Source organism: Salmo trutta, chromosome 22, assembly GCF_901001165.1.
Source record: "Salmo trutta chromosome 22, fSalTru1.1, whole genome shotgun sequence".
Lineage (NCBI taxonomy): Eukaryota > Metazoa > Chordata > Actinopteri > Salmoniformes > Salmonidae > Salmo > Salmo trutta.
In genome coordinates, this window is record NC_042978.1 from 27,748,313 (window position 1) to 27,767,255 (window position 18,943).

General features: G+C 46.1%; 1 protein-coding gene across 8 annotated transcripts in view; it reads right to left on the reverse strand.

Annotated features, from left to right (window-relative positions):
- palld (palladin, cytoskeletal associated protein) overlaps positions 1 to 18,943 on the reverse strand; it is a 102,377-nt gene that overhangs the window by 36,198 nt on the left and 47,236 nt on the right. For 4 of the 8 annotated variants that reach the window (XM_029707525.1, XM_029707530.1, XM_029707529.1 and 1 more), the window contains exons 3-11: positions 11,401 to 11,576; positions 11,226 to 11,286; positions 9,309 to 9,441; positions 9,004 to 9,072; positions 7,638 to 7,779; positions 7,482 to 7,505; positions 5,566 to 5,706; positions 4,189 to 4,576; positions 3,343 to 3,378 (exon numbers count right to left, since the gene is read on the reverse strand). In XM_029707525.1, coding sequence (XP_029563385.1) covers positions 3,343 to 3,378; positions 4,189 to 4,576; positions 5,566 to 5,706; positions 7,482 to 7,505; positions 7,638 to 7,779; positions 9,004 to 9,072; positions 9,309 to 9,441; positions 11,226 to 11,286; positions 11,401 to 11,576 — 1,170 coding nt within the window. The remainder of the gene's footprint in view (positions 1 to 3,342; positions 3,379 to 4,188; positions 4,577 to 5,565; positions 5,707 to 7,481; positions 7,506 to 7,637; positions 7,780 to 9,003; positions 9,073 to 9,308; positions 9,442 to 11,225; positions 11,287 to 11,400; positions 11,577 to 18,943) is intronic. The other 4 variants (XM_029707534.1, XM_029707526.1, XM_029707531.1 and 1 more) reach the window with 2 other exon arrangements.

The window sequence follows — 18,943 nt, forward strand, 5'->3', positions numbered from 1 at the left end:
TGTGCAAGATAACTATTTCAACTGTCAGGTTTTTATTCTTTGTTTTATGAAACAGTGATTAAGATATAAAATGTTGGCAGGATAATTGCTGCTTGTGTGTTTGACGACGCCCACCCACAGATTATATCCCAACCCATAATCTAATGTTGTGCCACCGTGATCACAGTCAGTGCTACAGTCACACCTCACTGTGCCCCATTCACTTGGCTCTTCTCTATGATCCTCTCCTCAAAAACCTTGCATGGTCTGGGTTTGGACTTTCCCTTCAGAGGCTGCCGCTTGAACTGAATGTCAGTGTTTCTGTACAAATAAATACTGTATCATTATCTTTTGTAGGTTAAGTTTTGCATGTGAATCTAGTAAATGTTGACAGTAATCGACAAGATGGCAATTAATAACTTGACGATTTGCCACACAGCAGCCACAGGGAATCTCAGGGGGACTCTGAGGCACCAGTTCCAGGAAAGAGGCACTTTCTAAATCCCTTCCATTTAAAAATGCTCACACCAGCACACCTTGTTTTCAGAGTATGTCGTAACCATTCAACATGAAACAGTTCCTGTGATGTGTCACACTGGGTAAGCATGTACAAGACTAGAAAGCTGATACTGAACCCCATTGCCGCTTACACTCCATCACAACGTACACATGTGGGGGTTCGCACACGTACACACACACACATGCACGCACACACACAAACAGACACAAACACACATACACACCCTCCTACACACACATAGGGAAAGCAGATTGACAAATTCCAGGTGTTAACAGTCCAGTGTGATACGGCTTTATTCTTGATCAGACCCCTGGTGAATCTGAATCATCAATCAGGATGGAACATGCAAACTCTCCAAAATGGCAGCCCAGTGAACTCACACTGATACGATAGCTCCCATCTAAGTGATTTATGACCTGTCTCAAGGCATGGCTACAGACCCAACAACCTTTAACAGCTTAATACAGACTGTTATACACTGCTGCCCTTAAGCCCCAAAACAGACTCAACCTGCCTCTCTCTCTCCCCCCTCTTTCCCTCTCTCTCTCTCTCCCCTCTTTCCCTCTCTCTCTCTCTCCCCTCTCTCCCTCTCTCTCTCTCTCTCTCTCTCTCTCTCTCTCTCCCCCCTCTCTCTCTCTCTCCCACTCTTAAAACACAAGGCCAGTGTTCTGATCCTAACACCAACCTGTGGCCTCTCCCCTGAGAGCTTCCTCTGATTCTTCCACCAGGTGTGGCAACACCAGTAACAACAGCCATCAGAACTACACACTGACTGACTGGCTGACAGGTTGACTGACTGACTGACTGACTGACTGGCTGACTGGCTGACTGACTGGCTGACTGACTAGCTGACTGGCTGACAGACTGACTGACTGACTGACTGACTGGCTGACTGACTGACTGGCTGACTGGCCAAGCTCCATCTTCCTCCAGTACAGAACAGTCACAGTGCAGACGGACAGCAGGCGTGTTTTCCCAGATCAGGTCTTGTACAGTCACCTCAGCCTGCCAAGTCATACAGCAACTTCCTCTCCACAGTAGAGCCCTGAATCTCCACAGTAGAGCCCTGAATCTCCACAGTAGAGCCCTGAATCTCCACAGTAGAGGCATGAATCTCCACAGTAGAGGCATACATTTTAAGCCCGAGCCCTACCCATGCCCATGACGTTCAGGCCCTACCCTACCCAGGCCCGATTGCTTCTGCCAAATTTAAGGCCCTGCCCAAAACCCAAAATCAGAAATAACTTCCTCTGTTAGTAAATCCATTTGCTGCTCCTCTCTGTCTGTCACTCGCTCCCTGCGCACAGCTCGCTGTGCATGCGCTCTGCTCATGGCATTCTGAGTCTGTGATTATTCATAGCAATAGCTCTGCTTGGGCTGCTCTGCTCAATAAAGAGACATGAGAGAGCAGTTAGCTGTTAGCTACTTTTCATCACTCTAAACTCCAACTGTCTTATATTTGACGAGGTTGAAGCTCTTCTGACACCATGTTAGGATTTTAGTCAGATATAACTGTGCTGCGCAGCAGAGTACATGCAAATGGCTCAGCTTTAAAATGTTAGTCATCACTTTAGTGATACCTGAGCCCTGCCAGTACCCTAGTTATTGATGAAAAAACAGGCCCTACCCGGCCCTAACTGATGTATAATGTCGGGACCCGTCAGGCTCTGGTCAGGTAGGAGGAGAGCTCTACTCCACAGCCCAGCTCTGTTAATGCAGCTCTGAGATAGCATCGACAGGAGAGCTTTCATCAAGATACCAGCCCACAGACCCACAGCTCACAGGTCAAGGCACTGTGAGGCATAAATAACAGGTTTTGGCCTATGTAATGGTTGAGATGCATGGATGCAATAGTACTTCCTCTTAGACCATCACACTAAAATGACTTTCTTTCCTTGTGAATAAAATACAGCAGTTAAAGCAGTAACTGTGACTGTGATTTATCTATTAAAAACATCCGTCAAAACAGACACTGATTCACAGACCTTACTGGCTCCAGTGAAATGGTAGGCGTTGCATGATAGTGCTTTATTTCACATTAGGAGACAGAGAGCTAAGACAGTGGGCTCATCGTTTCCATTCAGTTCCCCATTGGATTCACAGCAATTTAGAAAAACAACTCAATCAGAAACTCGATTAAAGTTACATTGGAGGCCTCAAATCAAATCCAGATAAGAGAAAAACAGACTTTTACATCAGAGGCAGTAAAAGTCACACAACAGGGTCCCCTTTCACAGACGTAGACACTGTAGAGCCGTGGCTTCAACATTGTGCAAAAGCATGCCGTTTAAAAAACGTTATTGTTTTCAGGAGGTGTTCAGGAGAACAAATGAGAGGCAGTGACCCCTGCCGTGAGGTCAGAGGTTGAAGGTCAAAAGTGGCCGGTGCCTGAGGCTTTAGTTTGTCAGCCAACACTTCTACAGGTCACCAGGGGACAGAGAGGAAGCTAAACTCCAGCACGGCATGGCACAACACATTGACCCCTGGGTAATGGCAGGGATGGTGTTTTTACTGTGTAATTACTGAGTGTATGTAGCAGAGGAGAGGGGGGTCAGTGCACCGTCCCTCTGCACGCTTCACCACGGGGAGCTGATTGGTTTTGGCAGTATGTTTGTGTTATTATTGTGGAAAAACTCACTCAAGGAAGCAGCTTTATGGTGATCCTGCTATTTGCAGAAACTCAAGCCGGGACCAAAAGAAATACAGCAAAACAATCTGAATGTGCCAACACATCGTTATGATGCCATTATTCTTCCAACTCCACTGCTAAACAACATGGCTCCACTCACATCACACCCAGACCAGCCCCAGACCAGACCCAGACCAACCCTTCAGTTATTTACCTGTCACGTTCTGTCTCCTCCTCTATACCCTCCGCTCTGGAAGCAGAGAGGATACAATGTTAACATGTAGCAAGAGATACACAAATAGGCAATCCAACGCAACAACACATATGCTATGTACAAAGCACAGAGCATGAACCCTACACAACATCCATGTTCCACATGCATCAGAAATATCTCAGTCTCAGACCCCCTCACTAATGCATAAGACATATATCATGTCTGAACCACAACATTAAATCAGAAGCTAGACCCTGCAACACGAACAGAGGCCATCCATAACAAGACTGTGCAGTCAAGTCCATACACAGTCCCAAATCAAGACATACACAAACCATACAAGGACAATAAATGCTCTACTGCAACAACACAGACATCATACTCACTGCCTTTAATAAAACACAGGGAGGCCACAGGGGGAGGCCATACAGAGAAAGCAGGGGCCCTGGTCGTGCATACAGGAGTCACACAGAGACAATAGGAGCCATCCATCAGAACAGAAGCCAATCTGTTTTCAGCCACAGAACAGCTGCCAGCCAGGCCAACTCTCTGGCACACAACAGAACACAGCACTGGCATGGCACTGACACCATCATAAAGAGACCAGAATGCTTTTGTTCTGTAAATACTGGGATTCCCCTTGTAACCCTTTCAGAAGCAGAATACACCCAGATCACTGATCCACAATACAATCACTTATTATGAGAGTCATGGCGCCAGCTCAATCAGACATCACTTATGACAGCCCTCCTCTGGTGCAGTGGGATGCGGTGAGACGAGCAGGGAGGCAAGGGTAAGGAGAGTGGCAGGGTGGTGGCAGCATGGCAGGATGGAGAGTGTATTCACAGTTTGGGCTTGGTGGGCAGCGGAGGACCTTCCTTCACCGGGGCCGGAGACATCTTGGCTGGGCCTGGGAAGTCTGGCTGGGCCTCTCGGGGAGGCAGGCTGAAGGAGGGCTGAGGAGGGCTGGCAGGCCTGCCGTTCTGCAGTGCCCAGTTGGCCCGGTCCTGACCCTGCACGTCGTGGTACATGTGAACAGGCTGCAGGCCCGACATGCTGGGCCAGATCTCCAGCTCGTTGACGTGGAAACCCTCGGCGCAGGTACTGGGTGGGACCTTGGGCGGAACCTCCAATAGGCTGATCTCTGTGGGCGGGGGAGGGGGAAAGGCCTGGGTGTCCTCGAAGACAGAGTCGTCCCCGGACGCCACACCATTCCTGACCGAGTCATACACCGCTAGAGGGAGATAGACAAGAAGTGTCACACTACAGACATCTCCTCACACAGTGCACTAAAATAACCTGCAGCAGATCCCAGACTGCCCCACATCCCCCTCTTATAGCCTACTAAACATGGCAGTTCTATATTTAGTTTGGAATATGATGTGATCTAAAGTAGCAGCTGTGTCCAGTCAGCCTCTTAGTCTGGGGGAGGTCTTGATGTAACCCCTGTTTATTTGGTCCTTGGATTTCCTCTGATTGCGTGGTGAACTGAGAGTACACAGAGTTATCAGAGAGAATAAACACATCTCCCTTCTCCCACACTGAGATAGCTGATCATCACCTAACTAACCTCCTCCCCCTCCCCCACTCCCCCTCCTTCTCCTCTCCTCCTCTCCCCCTCTCCTCCCCCTCTCCTCCTCCCCGTCTCCCCCTCCCCCACCTTCTCCTCTCCTCCTCTCTCCCTCTCCTCCTCCCCCTCTCCTCCTCCCCCACTCCCCCTCCTTCTCCTCTCCTCCTCTCCCCCTCTCCTCCTCCCCCTCTCCTCCTCCCTCCTCCTCCTCTCCTCCTCCCCCACTCCCCCTCCTCCCCCTCTCCTCCTCTCTCCCTCTCCTCCCCCCCTCCTTCTCCTCTCCTCCTTCCCCCCTCCTCCTCTCTCCCTCTCCTCCTCCCCCTCTCCGTCTCCTCCTCTCATCCTCATATAGATCCAGGATTATCCAGGATAATAAACAGGACCAGGACAGTCATCTGAACCAGAGGAAACCACACAGGGATACACTAGACCTCCCAGGCTGACTGTCTATTGGTAATCATTGATATGACGTAGAGCCAGACAGCCCCTCATACTTGACCCAGATGTACCAAAATTCTGCACAAACACTGTGCAAACTACAAACTCACATTCACTAAAGTTTAACTCAATCACACTTTAAGCAAATTCACCTACAAGTTGCTACAAGTTATAGAAACTGTGCTCAAGTTAATACAATAATGATGGTAACTCACCTGTGGGAGTGTTGAAGGCCCCTCCGGTGACAGAGAGTTGGGCTGTGCTGCTGACGGAGCCGTAAAGGTTGGTTGCAGTGCAGCAGAACTGACCTCCATCCTCTGGGAAGGCCTCTGCTATCACCAGCGTACAGATCTCCTCTGGAACAAACCAATCACAACTCTCATCACATACACTGTGGTGAATTAAACAACTAGCAGTGGCACAGTGTTGAAACTAACAGCAAAAAAGAAATACTGGTGGTCAGTATAAACAGGTTAGGGAAAGTTTGTAACAGTTGAATGAGACAGACACTGACTCAGTTAGACCGGTTTAATAGACGTTTACACAGCCATAGAAAGAGTGGAAGGTTTACTATCTATATGTTTGTAGTTGGAGGTAAGACAGACATAGATAGACAGGTAGACATTTGGTATGTACATGTTAAACAGGAGACTGACAGTTAGATGTGACTCACTGCCAAGGAAGAGACTAAATATCAGACAGGGTATCAGGGTCGAGAGACAGACAAACAGAGACAGACAGACAGACCACTCTGAATGTGACAGGTGAAGTAGGAAAACATACACATACACAGACAGACAGATAGACATACCAACACATGTAGACACACAAACACACACACAAAGAAAAAGAGAAAGTGAGAGAGGGAGAAAGTGGGAGAGAACACAGCTGTTGAGAGATGTCTGTAGTGTGACTGACAGGGTTTCTATGAGAGCTTGACGGTAATACCTGATGCACCTCTTTAGTCACGTGGAAAAGTGGAAAAGTCTCTTTGTAAATATGATTGTGTAAGAGATTGTGTACGCCTCTCAGAGTTTATTACATTCCCTCTTGTTGTCCCAGACTGTTGTTTTGAGGCCTTCGTCAAATCCAGGTCAACGGTAGATGACATCATCACAGTGCCAAAGTGACAGCACAGACTGACACAACATACAGACTGACACAACATACAGACTGACACAACATACAGACTGACACAACATACAGACTGACACAACATACAGACTGAGACAACATACAGACTGAGACAACATACAGACTGACACAACACACAGACTGACACAACATACAGACTGACACAACACACAGACTGACACAACATACAGACTGAGACAACATACAGACAGACAACATACAGACTGAGACAACATACAGACTGACACAACATACAGACTGACACAACATACAGACTGAGACAACATACAGACTGACACAACATACAGACTGACACAACATACAGACTGACACAACATACAGACTGACACAACACACAGACTGACACAACATACAGACTGACACAACATACAGACTGAGACAACATACAGACTGACACAACATACAGACTGAGACAACATACAGACTGAGACAACATACAGACTGACACAACAGACAGACTGACACAACATACAGACTGACACAACATACAGACTGAGACAACATACAGACTGACACAACATACAGACTGACACAACATACAGACTGAGACAACATACAGACTGAGACAACATACAGACTGAGACAACATACAGACTGACACAACATACAGACTGACACAACATACAGACTGAGACAACATACAGACTGACACAACATACAGACTGACACAACATACAGACTGACACAACACACAGACTGACACAACATACAGACTGACTCAACATACAGACTGACACAACACACAGACTGACACAACATACAGACTGAGACAACATACAGACTGAGACAACATACAGACTGAGACAACATACAGACTGAGACAACATACAGATTGACACAACATACAGACTGACACAACATACAGACTGAGACCGGTTTGGATGCATGATGGAGCTGACAGGAGTAGACATATTGCAGTGACTATGTTGATGACAACATGCCTGAGAATGACATAGGAGGAAGTGAAGTAACTTACCTGGCTCTGCTGCAGACCGTGGCTCTGTGTTTCACATTACATCAAAGGGAGAGAGGGAGAGGAGGGAGTAAGACTCATAAATCATTCAGTCCTTTTTTAACTTTTCGATGACCTCTCACACCAATAAGTATTCTGACTCTACTGAGAATGTCTCACTTTTCTGCAGGATGCGGAAGTCTGGAGAGTCCTGGATGACATGTCCCTGTCTGAACCACTGGACCTGCAGAGGAAAGCTGCCTCGAACCCTGCACTCCAACACAACCACCTGACCCTCTGATGCCTGGGCATTCTGTAAGAGCTGGATGGGGAGAGAGACAGAGTTTTAAGGGAGGGAGGGAGGGAGGGAGGGAGGGAGGGAGGGAGGGAGGGAGGGAGGGAGGGAGGGAGGGAGGGAGAGATGCAGGAAGGGTGAGAGATGAGAGAGAGAGACGGGGGCAAGGTAAAGAGGAGAAAGAAACAGAGAGAATGGGTCAGGGTTAGACAAACAGAGAGAGAACAAAGGAGAGGAGGAGAAAGAGACATCGGATGGAAGAAAGGAAGATGAAGAAAAAAAAGTGGGAGAGGAGGAAATGAATGAAGACATAGACAGAGAGGAAGACAACACAGTGTCAGTAAGCAGAGCAGAACAGAACACCACACGTGGGAGTGGGATGCCAGCAGACACTGACCCCATTTACAGCACTCTGTCTCACAAAAGGACAGGACAGAGCAGGGCTATCCAGACAATCCTGTGACAGCTTCTAGTGTTGCAATCAGAGAGGCAGGAAACCATCCGTTGAGAGGCCAAGGCAGGGGCCAACGGCAGCATTGTGTTACCTCTCCAACCAGTCAACAGGTCTCACAGTGAAAGGACTCATCCTGTCTATCAGCAACAGAAACTCTCTCGTTGTGTGTGTACTGTGTGTGAATCAGTGCCTCTCTTTGTGAGTGTATGAACTGGGTTTTGCAATGTGACTGAATATATTGGGACGACCTGGGTGAAATGTGTGTGTGTGTGTTTACAAGTGTGTGCATCCATGCGTATGTGTGTTTCAGTGTGTGTGTGTGTGTGTGTGTGTGTGTGTGTGTGTGTCTATGCCTATGTGTGTGTGCAACCGCCAGGGTGACATCACACCCCTGACTTCACCCAAAAAGAGCACATATTCTCATTGAGATGAAGCCCTACAGCTCCTGGAGGAGCTGATGATTTGTAGTCTGCAGGGCTGGATGGGAGTGAGACCCTCCTGACCCATGTCGGTTTGGCAGGCCTGTTTGATGCGCTGCCTCGCTCACATCCCACCAGCACACAGACCATGACGTATGGCCTGAGGTGGGCTGAGGGAGGAGGGGAGGAGCAGTTGTAGGTTCCAGAATGGTTAGAGCAGGAGACAGGAACTTTCTGGCTGCACTCCTTCAAATGGAATGTTTTATCTGGCCCCCGCCCGTCTTACACTGTGTTATTACAGGGAGATGCAGCGTGTGGGTGTCTGCATTTATGTGTGTGTGATGGACAACTTTTCCATAACTCCAAATGTAGTCTTACCTTGGTAAAGATAGGGGGCGCTGTAAGAGGACCACCACCTCCATATAGTGAAGAAACTGGACTCTGCATCTGGAGGACAAGATAGAGAGATGTAATCTGACCATAAAGTATCCATCTTGAGAACACCTGCTGTTGTTATTCATAATGACCCTTCCAGATTGTATACTGCTGTGTGTGTGTGTGTGTGTGTGTGTGTGTGTGTGTGTGTGTGTGTGTGTGTGTGTGTGTGTGTGTGTGTGTGTGTGTGTGTGTGTGTGTGTGTGTGTGTGTGTGTGCGCGTGCGTGCGTGCGTGCGTGTCTCCTACCCGGTGTGGGGGTGCAGATAGGACCAGGGTGGAGCGGTGAGGTACAGCCTCAGGGCTCTTGGGTGAAGGTGAACGAATGGACAGGGAGATTGAAGTTGTCTTCTTCTGGACACTAAAACAGACAGCATTAGGTCTGTTCATCAGAGTAGCCATTTAGAGAGAGAAAACAAAACTGTGCAGTAAATGTATAATTACTACTCTTTGCAATAATTGTCTGCTCTCACACACATCTGATGCTATAAACACACAAAGCCGTCAATTTACACCTTATAAATGACTTTGGACCATATGAAAATGGACTAAGATGATGTCACTGAGAATGAGAGCCAAGACGTTAATGTGTAAACAGAAGAGCGGATGAAGGAGTAGTGAAGGCAGAGTGAAAACAGGGAGGGACAGGTGGGAAATACACAGAGAGACAATGACAGAGACAGAGAGAGACAAGGCAAGAAGGGCCTTCTATGCCATCAAAAGGGACATAAAATTTGGCATACCAATTAGGGTCTGGCTAAAAAATACTTGAATCAGTTATAGAACCCATTGCCCTTTATGGTTGTGAGGCCTGGGGTCCGCTCACCAAGCAAGAATGCACAAAATGGGATAAACACTGCATGCAGAATTGTGCAAAAATATCCTCCGTGTACAATGTAAAACACCAAATAATGCATGTAGAGCAGAATTAGGCAGATAACCTCTAATTATCAAAATCCAAAAAAGAGCCGTTCACTTCTACAACCACCTAAAAGGAACTGATTCCCAAACCTTCCATAACAAAGCCATCACCTACACAGAGATGAACCTGGAGAAGAGTCCCCTAAGCAAGCTGGTCCTGGGGCTCTGTTCACAAACACAAATAGACGCCACAGAGCCCCAGGACAGCAACACAATTAGACCCAAACAAAAAAACTGCGCAAACTAGAATGCTATTTGGCCCTGAACAGAGAGTACACAGTGACAGAATACCTGACCACTGTGACTGACCCAAACTTAAGGAAAGCTTGACTATGTACAGACTCAGTGAGCATAGCCTTGCTATTGAGAAAGGCAGGCAGACCTGGCTCTCAAGAGAAGACAGGCTATGTGCACACTGCCCACAAAATGAGGTGGAAACTGAGCTGCACTTCCTAACCTCCTGCCAAATGTATGACCGTATTATGGACACATATTTCCCTCAGATTACACAGACCCATATAGAATTAGAAAACAAACCCCATATCTATTGGGTGAAATACCACAGTGTGCCATCACAGCAGAAAGATGTGTGACCTGTTGCCACAAGAAAAGAGTAACCAGTGAAAAACAAACACCATTGTAAATGCAACCTATATTTATGTTTATTTATTTTCCCTTTTGTACTTTAACTATTTGCACATAATATGACATTTGAAATGTCTTTATTATTTTTTTTATTGTTTATTTCATTTTGTTTATTATCTTTTTCACTTGCTTTAGCAATGTAAACATATGTTTCCCATGTCAATAAAACCCTTAAATTGAAATTGAATTTAATTGAGAAAGAGAGAGGGAGGAGGCAGCCCCCCAGAGACCTCTCATTATCTAAATGACCCAGAGTTTCACTGGCCAGGGTTATAAGGTAAATCGACAGGTTTATAGGGCGAGTTAAATTAGAGCAAGCAGCTAGCCTGATTACCACCTGGAGTTAATCTTGACCCAACCACAGGGTTAGGAAGGGGTTAAGGCTCACAAGGTGAGGGGTGGTGAGAGGTTCATGCTGAGACACAGGCATGCACACACACACACACACACACACACACACACACACACACACACATACACGCACGCACGCATTCACGCACACACACACACACACACACACACACACACACACACACACACACACACACACACACACACACACACACACACACACACACACACACACACACACAAACATACTGAGGCATGGCTCCTGATCTGGGCTTGGACACTTCTCCTTCTGAGTCGGAGGATGAAGCACCTGAACAGAGGTACAGAGGGATGAGAAATAGAGACCTTTCAGTGAGAGTTGTCTGTACATTCATTCAAATGACAGGAATTGAATAACAGTGAGTCCAGAGGTAGTAGCAGTTACCCTGGATGTAGACCTCTGCCGAGGTGTTGTCAGCCCCCTGGCTGTTGGAGGCCACGCAGGTGTAGCGTCCCGTGTCGTCCTCGAAGGCCTCAGCGATCACCAGCGTGTGTAGGGCACCATCCCTCCAGATCTGGATGTCAGGACAGTGGTGCAGCTCCCGCCCCTCACAGAACCACCTGGACACACACAGAGATAACGTTCACTTAAATACCATTATACAAACAGCCATAGGCCCTACCAATGTGTTGATACAAGTAAGAGCCATCACTCAAGATAAAACTATTTAATTCATTTCAGATTAGCGGTTATAATCAAGACTGTGAAGAATGTGGTCTGCCATTCAGAGTAATTCATCAGATTACTGTAAACCCCCCTCCAAACGCACCCACACACCTGAGCACTGCCAGACAGACACCGACACTCATCTGTGATACATTGGTTTTGGGATCATTGAGATCTTTCATGGTTTCCATTAAAATGTTATCCAACCTCAGTTTATGTGTGGCTACTGTTTATACTGTGCATTCATTTATGAGTCCCATTTTTCACTTCTCTCAACACCATGTCCACTGTGATGTGTAGATACAAAGTCGTATTAGACTTTTTCTCACACATATGCCTTCACAGACACCTCTACCCTCTGGGCATGTCTCAAAGAGTGTTTCTGTACCTGCTCAAGCTCAGCCCTGAGGCAATGACAAAACACAGAGTTACAGGAAACAGGCACATCCCCTCCTTCTCCACCCCCAGACGTCTGAGTTTCTGCCTGGGCTGGAGCGTGGCCTGGTGGGACCTGCCTTGCTCGATACCCCTTCAGAGGGCTTCACTCAATTCTCCCCTCTCTGGATTGCAGGAGGCATAAGACAGTCTACAGACAGTCTACCACACTAAACAGGCCTAAAATAGTCTACAGACTGTCTACCACACTTAACAGGCATGAGACAGCCTACCAGAATAGACAGGCCTCAGACAGTCTACCACACTAAACATGCATGAGACCATCTATCACAGCAAACAGGCCTAAAATAGTCTACAGACTGTCTATCACAAGAAACAGAAAGCAGACAGTCTACCAGACCCAATCTGTCTCATTTCTGTTCACAGAGCCGATGATCAAACCAACCACTACTGATGCCACGTCCCACTTCAAACACAGCCACAATGTTCCCAGAACCATCTCACTCCTGCTTCTCCATGCTTTTGCTCCTCCTATAAAATGAGAGCACATGCTCCTATACAGCTGTAACTGTATTGCCCATTAACCCCAGCAGTGAGAGGAGAAGGAGGAGGAGCAGGAGGAGGAGGAGCAGGAATTCAGAATGGAGGAAGCACAGCTGTTCCGTTCCGCCGATGGCAGACCTCGGGAGATTCCAGCCTTTCTGGAACGCTGTATAAAATGCCCTGCATTCCTCTGCCTGGCTATTATACACTTAACATTATACCCTCACTTCACCCTGCCAGTTAGATGCCAGGACAGACAGACAGACAGACATCACTTAATCCCCTATGATTTACACCTGACGTGAGAGAGATGCTGAGAGAAGAAAGGGATGGAGAAAGTGAATGAGAGTGCTGGGTAGAACAAGAGTATGGATGAGTGGTGTGTCAGGCAGGCTCTGACAGGACAACTGCATACACAACACTCTGTCATTATCGAAACGGGATCGCACAACACAATTCATTAGCACCACTGGCAGGTGGATGAGCCAAAGGGATTTAGTCATAATATTCTGACTGTCAGACTGCACTTAACTGGATGAGCAAAAGGGTTATTCCCTGTCATAGCTACAGTTGAAGTCGGAAGTTTACATGCACCTGAGCCAAAAACATTTAAACTCAATTCCTGACATTTAAGCCTAGTAAAAATTCCCTGTCTTAGGTCAGTTAGGATCACCACTTTATTTTAAGAATGTGAAATGTCAGAAAAATAGCAGAGAGGATGATTTATTTCAGCTTTTATTTCTTTCATCACATTCCCAGTGGGTCAGAAGTTTACATACACTCAATTAGTATTTGGTAGCATTGCCTTTAAATTGTTTAACTTGGGTCAAACGTTTCAGGTAGCCTTCCACAAGCTTCCCACAATAAGTTGGGTGAATTTTGGCCCATTCCTCCTGACAGAGCTGGTGTAACTGAGTCAGGTTTGTAGGCCTCCTTGCTCGCACACACTTTTTCAGTTCTGCCCACACATTTTCTATGGGATTGAGGTCAAGGCTTCGTGATGGCCACTCCAATACCTTGACTTTGTTGTCCTTAAGCCATTTTGCCACAACTTTGGAAGTATGCTTGGGGTCATTGTCCATTTGGAAGACCCATTTGCGACCAAGCTTTAATTTCCTGACTGATGTCTCGAGATGTTGCTTCAAAATATCCACATTTCCTTCCTCATGAAGCCATCTATTTTGTGAAGTGCACCAGTCCCTCCTGCAGCAAAGCACCTCCTCAACATGATGCTGCCACCCCCGTGCTTCACAGTTGGGATGGTGTTCTTCGGCTTGCAAGCCTCCCCCTTTTCCCTCCAAACATAGCGATGGTCATTCTGGCCAAACAGTTCTATTTTTGTTTCATCAGACCAGAGGACATTTCTCCAAAAAGTACGATCTTTGTCCCCATGTGCAGTTGCAAACCGTAGTCTGGCTTTTTTATGGTGGTTTTGGAGCAGTGGCTTCTTCCTTGCTGAGCGGCCTTTCAGTTTATGTCGATTTAGGACTCGTTTTACTGTGGATATAGATACCTTTGTACCTGTTTCCTTCTGCATCTTCACAAGGTCCTTTGCTGTTGTTCTGGGATTGATTTGCACTTTTCGCACCAAAGTACCTTCATCTCTAGGAGACAGAACACGTCTCCTTCCTGAGCGGTATGACGACTGCGTGGTCCCATGGTGTTTATACATCCGTACTATTGTTTGTACAGATGAACGTGGTACCTTCAGGCTTTTGGAAATTGCTCCCAAGGATGAACCAGACTTGTAGAGGTCTTGGCTGATTTATTTCAAATGATGTCAATTCGCCTATCAGAAGCTTCTAAAGCCATGACATCATTTCTGGAATTTTCCAAGCTGTTTAATGGCACAGTCAACTTAGTGTATGTAAACTTCTGACCCACTGGAATTGTGACACAGTGAATAATAAGTGAAATAATCTGTCTGTAAACAATTGTTGGAAAAATGACTTGTGTCATGCGCAAAGTAGATGTCCTAACCGACTTGCCAAAACTATAGTTTGTTAACAAGAAATTTGTGGAGTGGTTGAAAAATGAGTTTTAATGACTCCAACCTAAGTGTATGTAAACACAACTGTATGTCTTAGCATGGTAAGCCAGGCTAGTTATAAGCCTACACTTGGGGACATTCAGCTATCCCCATAGGAGAAAGGTTTTTGGTTCCAGGGAGGAGACGTTTTGGTTCCACGTAAAACCCTTTTGGGTTGCATGTAAAACCCTGTGGAAAGGGTCCTATATGTAACCCAAAAGTGTTCTACCTGGAACCAAAAAGGCTTCTTCAAATGGTTCCACTATGGGGACAGCCGAAGAACCCGTTTAGGTTCTAGATAGCACCTTTTTTTCTAAGAGTGTGCTATAACTGGGACTGCTCTGAACTGTTTCTACAACCACTGCTTTACCCTTAGTAATGACATAGTCTTGATACCAGTCGTGTGTCTTAGCATGGTTAGCGAGGCTAGTCATAACCCTATATTGTGACGGCATTGAACTGCTCCTACTGCTACAGCTCTAATATTAACCTCTCGTAACTGGGTTCTCTTCCTTATTTCCTGATTAAGTGAAATGAAGGAAAGTTAGCCACAGCCTATCGTCCAGCAAGACAGTTGGTTATGTGTTAAATGATAGGAAACAGATCAGGGCTATTAGTGACACGAGGCCTCGAGCAGGGAGGCAGGGAGGCCTTGTGTTATCCAGCAGCAGCAGCATGTCATCCACACAGCCAGCTGGAGGCCAAGAGTCAGCCACGCTCCAAACATCCACAGCTATCTCCACTGTACTGATGAGACAGACCGTGACAAACATGCCAAGCCTTTGTACAGCACTCTTCCTTCTACCCAAGAACATGGGTTTGCTGTTTGACCTGTTTTTAATGCTCAGTAATATCAAAGGCTTGTGTTGAGGCACTGAAACAGTTACAGGGATACAGTGCACTGAGCTGACAGCAGCAGGCAATTGCAAGTCTTGATTGTTTGAGCAAAGCAATATGTCTGCGTGGTTCAGGATCCATTTCTCACATTATGACAACGGGGAAGAAAAAACTAAATAACTTGGTTGGTTAAAATCCATCTTCTGGGAATTAGCTCTGAATTAAAAATCAAGGCGATTTGTGTTTTCTTTTGCTCTCATGCCAAACTGTTTCTGTTGAGTCCCCATTTCTCTATGATAATCACAATGACTCGTAGTCTCCCTCAGATTCTCAGTGCCACATGCTCCCAGTTTGAAGTATCCCATACTGCACACAGTCCACTTTAGCTGTAACAGAATCATTTGGACTATACATTCACTAGAGGGTACAGTTAATATAGAGGGAAAGAGAGTAGAGCAGAGTAGGCAGCCAGGAGCTGATGTTCAACCTAACAGGCAGCCAGAACTGCAGAGTAAACTTAACCCACTCCCAGTGAGCACCACAATAAAACCTCATATTAATCAAACCCTAATGACCTGCTATTATGTATGATTACTGAGGAAACTCATTTAGAAACAGACTATCTGCAATGTTCCTTGTTTAAACCCCACTCCATGTAACTCCGTTTAGCCAGGCACTGTGGAATGTGCTGAACATGACTCTCTGTTCCTTCTCACTGATCTCACTGTTCCTTCTCACTGTTCCTTCTTACTGTTCCTTCTCACTGTTCCTTCTTACTGTTCCTTCTTACTGTTTGTTCCTTCTTACTGTTCTTACTGTTCCTTCTCACTGTTCCTTCTTACTGTTTGTTCCTTCTCACTGTTCCTTCTTACTGTTCCTTCTTACTGTTTGTTCCTTCTTACTGTTCTTACTGTTCCTTCTCACTGTTCCTTCTTACTGTTTGTTCCTTCTTACTGTTCCTTCTCACTGTTCCTTCTCACTGTTTGTTCCTTCTTACTGTTCCTTCTTACTGTTCCTTCTTACTGTTTGTTCCTTCTTACTGTTTGTTCCTTCTTACTGTTCCTTCTTACTGTTCCTTCTTACTGTTTGTTCCTTCTTACTGTTCCTTCTCACTGTTCCTTCTCACTGTTCCTTCTTACTGTTTGTTCCTTCTTACTGTTCCTTCTCACTGTTCCTTCTCACTGTTCCTTCTCACTGTTCCTTCTCACTGTTCCTTCTTACTGTTCCTTCTTACTGTTCTCACTGTTCCTTCTCACTGTTCCTTCTTACTGTTCCTTCTTACTGTTCCTTCTCACTGTTTGTTCCTTCTTACTGTTCCTTCTTACTGTTCCTTCTCACTGTTTGTTCCTTCTTACTGTTCCTTCTCAGTTTGTTCCTTCTTACTGTTCCTTCTTACTGTTCCTTCTTAGTGTTCCTTCTCACTGTTTGTTCCTTCTTACTGTTCCTTCTTACTGTTCCTTCTCACTGTTTGTTCCTTCTTACTGTTCCTTCTTACTGTTCCTTCTCACTGTTCCTTCTGACTGTTCCTTCTCACTGTTCCTTCTCACTGTTCCTTCTTACTGTTCCTTCTTACTGTTCTCACTGTTCCTTCTTACTGTTCCTTCTCACTGTTCCTTCTCACTGTTCCTTCTTACTGTTCCTTCTTACTGTTCTCACTGTTCCTTCTTACTGTTCCTTCTCACTGTTCCTTCTCACTGTTCCTTCTTACTGTTCCTTCTTACTGTTCTCACTGTTCCTTCTCACTGTTCCTTCTCACTGTTTGTTCCTTCTTACTGTTCCTTCTTACTGTTCCTTCTTACTGTTCCTTCTCACTGTTTGTTCCTTCTTACTGTTCCTTCTCAGTTTGTTCCTTCTTACTGTTCCTTCTTACTGTTCCTTCTTAGTGTTCCTTCTCACTGTTTGTTCCTTCTTACTGTTCCTTCTTACTGTTCCTTCTCACTGTTCCTTCTGACTGTTCCTTCTCACTGTTCCTTCTTACTGTTCCTTCTTACTGTTCTCACTGTTCCTTCTTACTGTTCCTTCTCACTGTTCCTTCTCACTGTTCCTTCTACTGTTCCTTCTTACTGTTCCTTCTCACTGTTCCTTCTGACTGTTCCTTCTCACTGTTCCTTCTTACTGTTCCTTCTTACTGTTCTCACTGTTCCTTCTCACTGTTCCTTCTTACTGTTCCTTCTTACTGTTCTCACTGTTCCTTCTTACTGTTCCTTCTCACTGTTCCTTCTCACTGTTCCTTCTCACTGTTTGTTCCTTCTCACTGTTTGTTCCTTCTTACCGTTTGTTCCTTCTCACTGTTCCTTCTTACTGTTCTCACCGTTCCTTCTCACTGTTCCTTCTTACTGTTCCTTATTACTGTTCTCACTGTTCCTTCTCACTGTTCTCACTGTTCCTTCTCACTGTTCTCACTGTTCCTCCTTGCTATTCTCACTGTTCCTTCTCACCGTTCCTCCTCACTATTCTTGTAACTGTTCCGTAACTACAGATGCTGGGAGATGGGAAGCAAGTACAGGGTGAGGATTTAATAACAAATAGACATGAAACTAAAAAAGAACAGCGTCTGGACAAGAGAAACAAAAAAACATCAATGCAGATACGGGAATGAAACTGAGGAAGTGACAGATATAGGCGAGGCAATCAATGACGTGATGGAGTCCAGGTGAACGATGAAGCACTGGTGCGCGTCACGATGGTGACAGGTGTGCGTAATGATGAGCAGCCTGGTGACCTCGAGCGACAGAGAGGGGGAGTGGGAGCAGACGTGTCATTCTCACTGTTCAGATGGAACAGCACTGGGCTGGGCTGACTGGTCCAGATGTGGCCTAGCAGCTGTGGGTACTGTGGGTGTGGGTGTGAGAGCAGGACGCAGCCACCATGTAAAAATGACCTTTAATAATCTGAACGATAGCCCTTCATTAACACAGCCTTCACCATCCTATTACACACCCTGTAGTACAATAACATTAGGAAACACACTCTGGTCCAGACACACACACACACACACACACACACACACACACACACACACACACACACACACACACACACACACACACACACACACACACACACACACACACACACATACACACACACACACACACACACACTGGCTGGGTGTGTAGCTAGAAGCAATTACCTGAGTGTTTTATACTGGCCTCTCCTTTCCTCTCCCACCCCTAGGCCCCAAGCCAGACGACTTCCAGACATCCCCCACAACCCTCCCCCACAACCCTCCACCACACACACATGCACTAACCCTACTTCATCAGAACCTTGACTACACCCCTCTGTCCATCAGAACAGCTGCTCCTACCAGCTTTACAAATAAGCCTTAGGTGAGCTGAGTTCTGTACAGTATCCAACAGTTGGATTTATCAGAGGGAGTGGGGCGTAGGAGAGCTGGTTATTTTGAATGTGCCTCATTGAGGCGTAAAATAGTGTTTTTGGGCTATCTGGTCC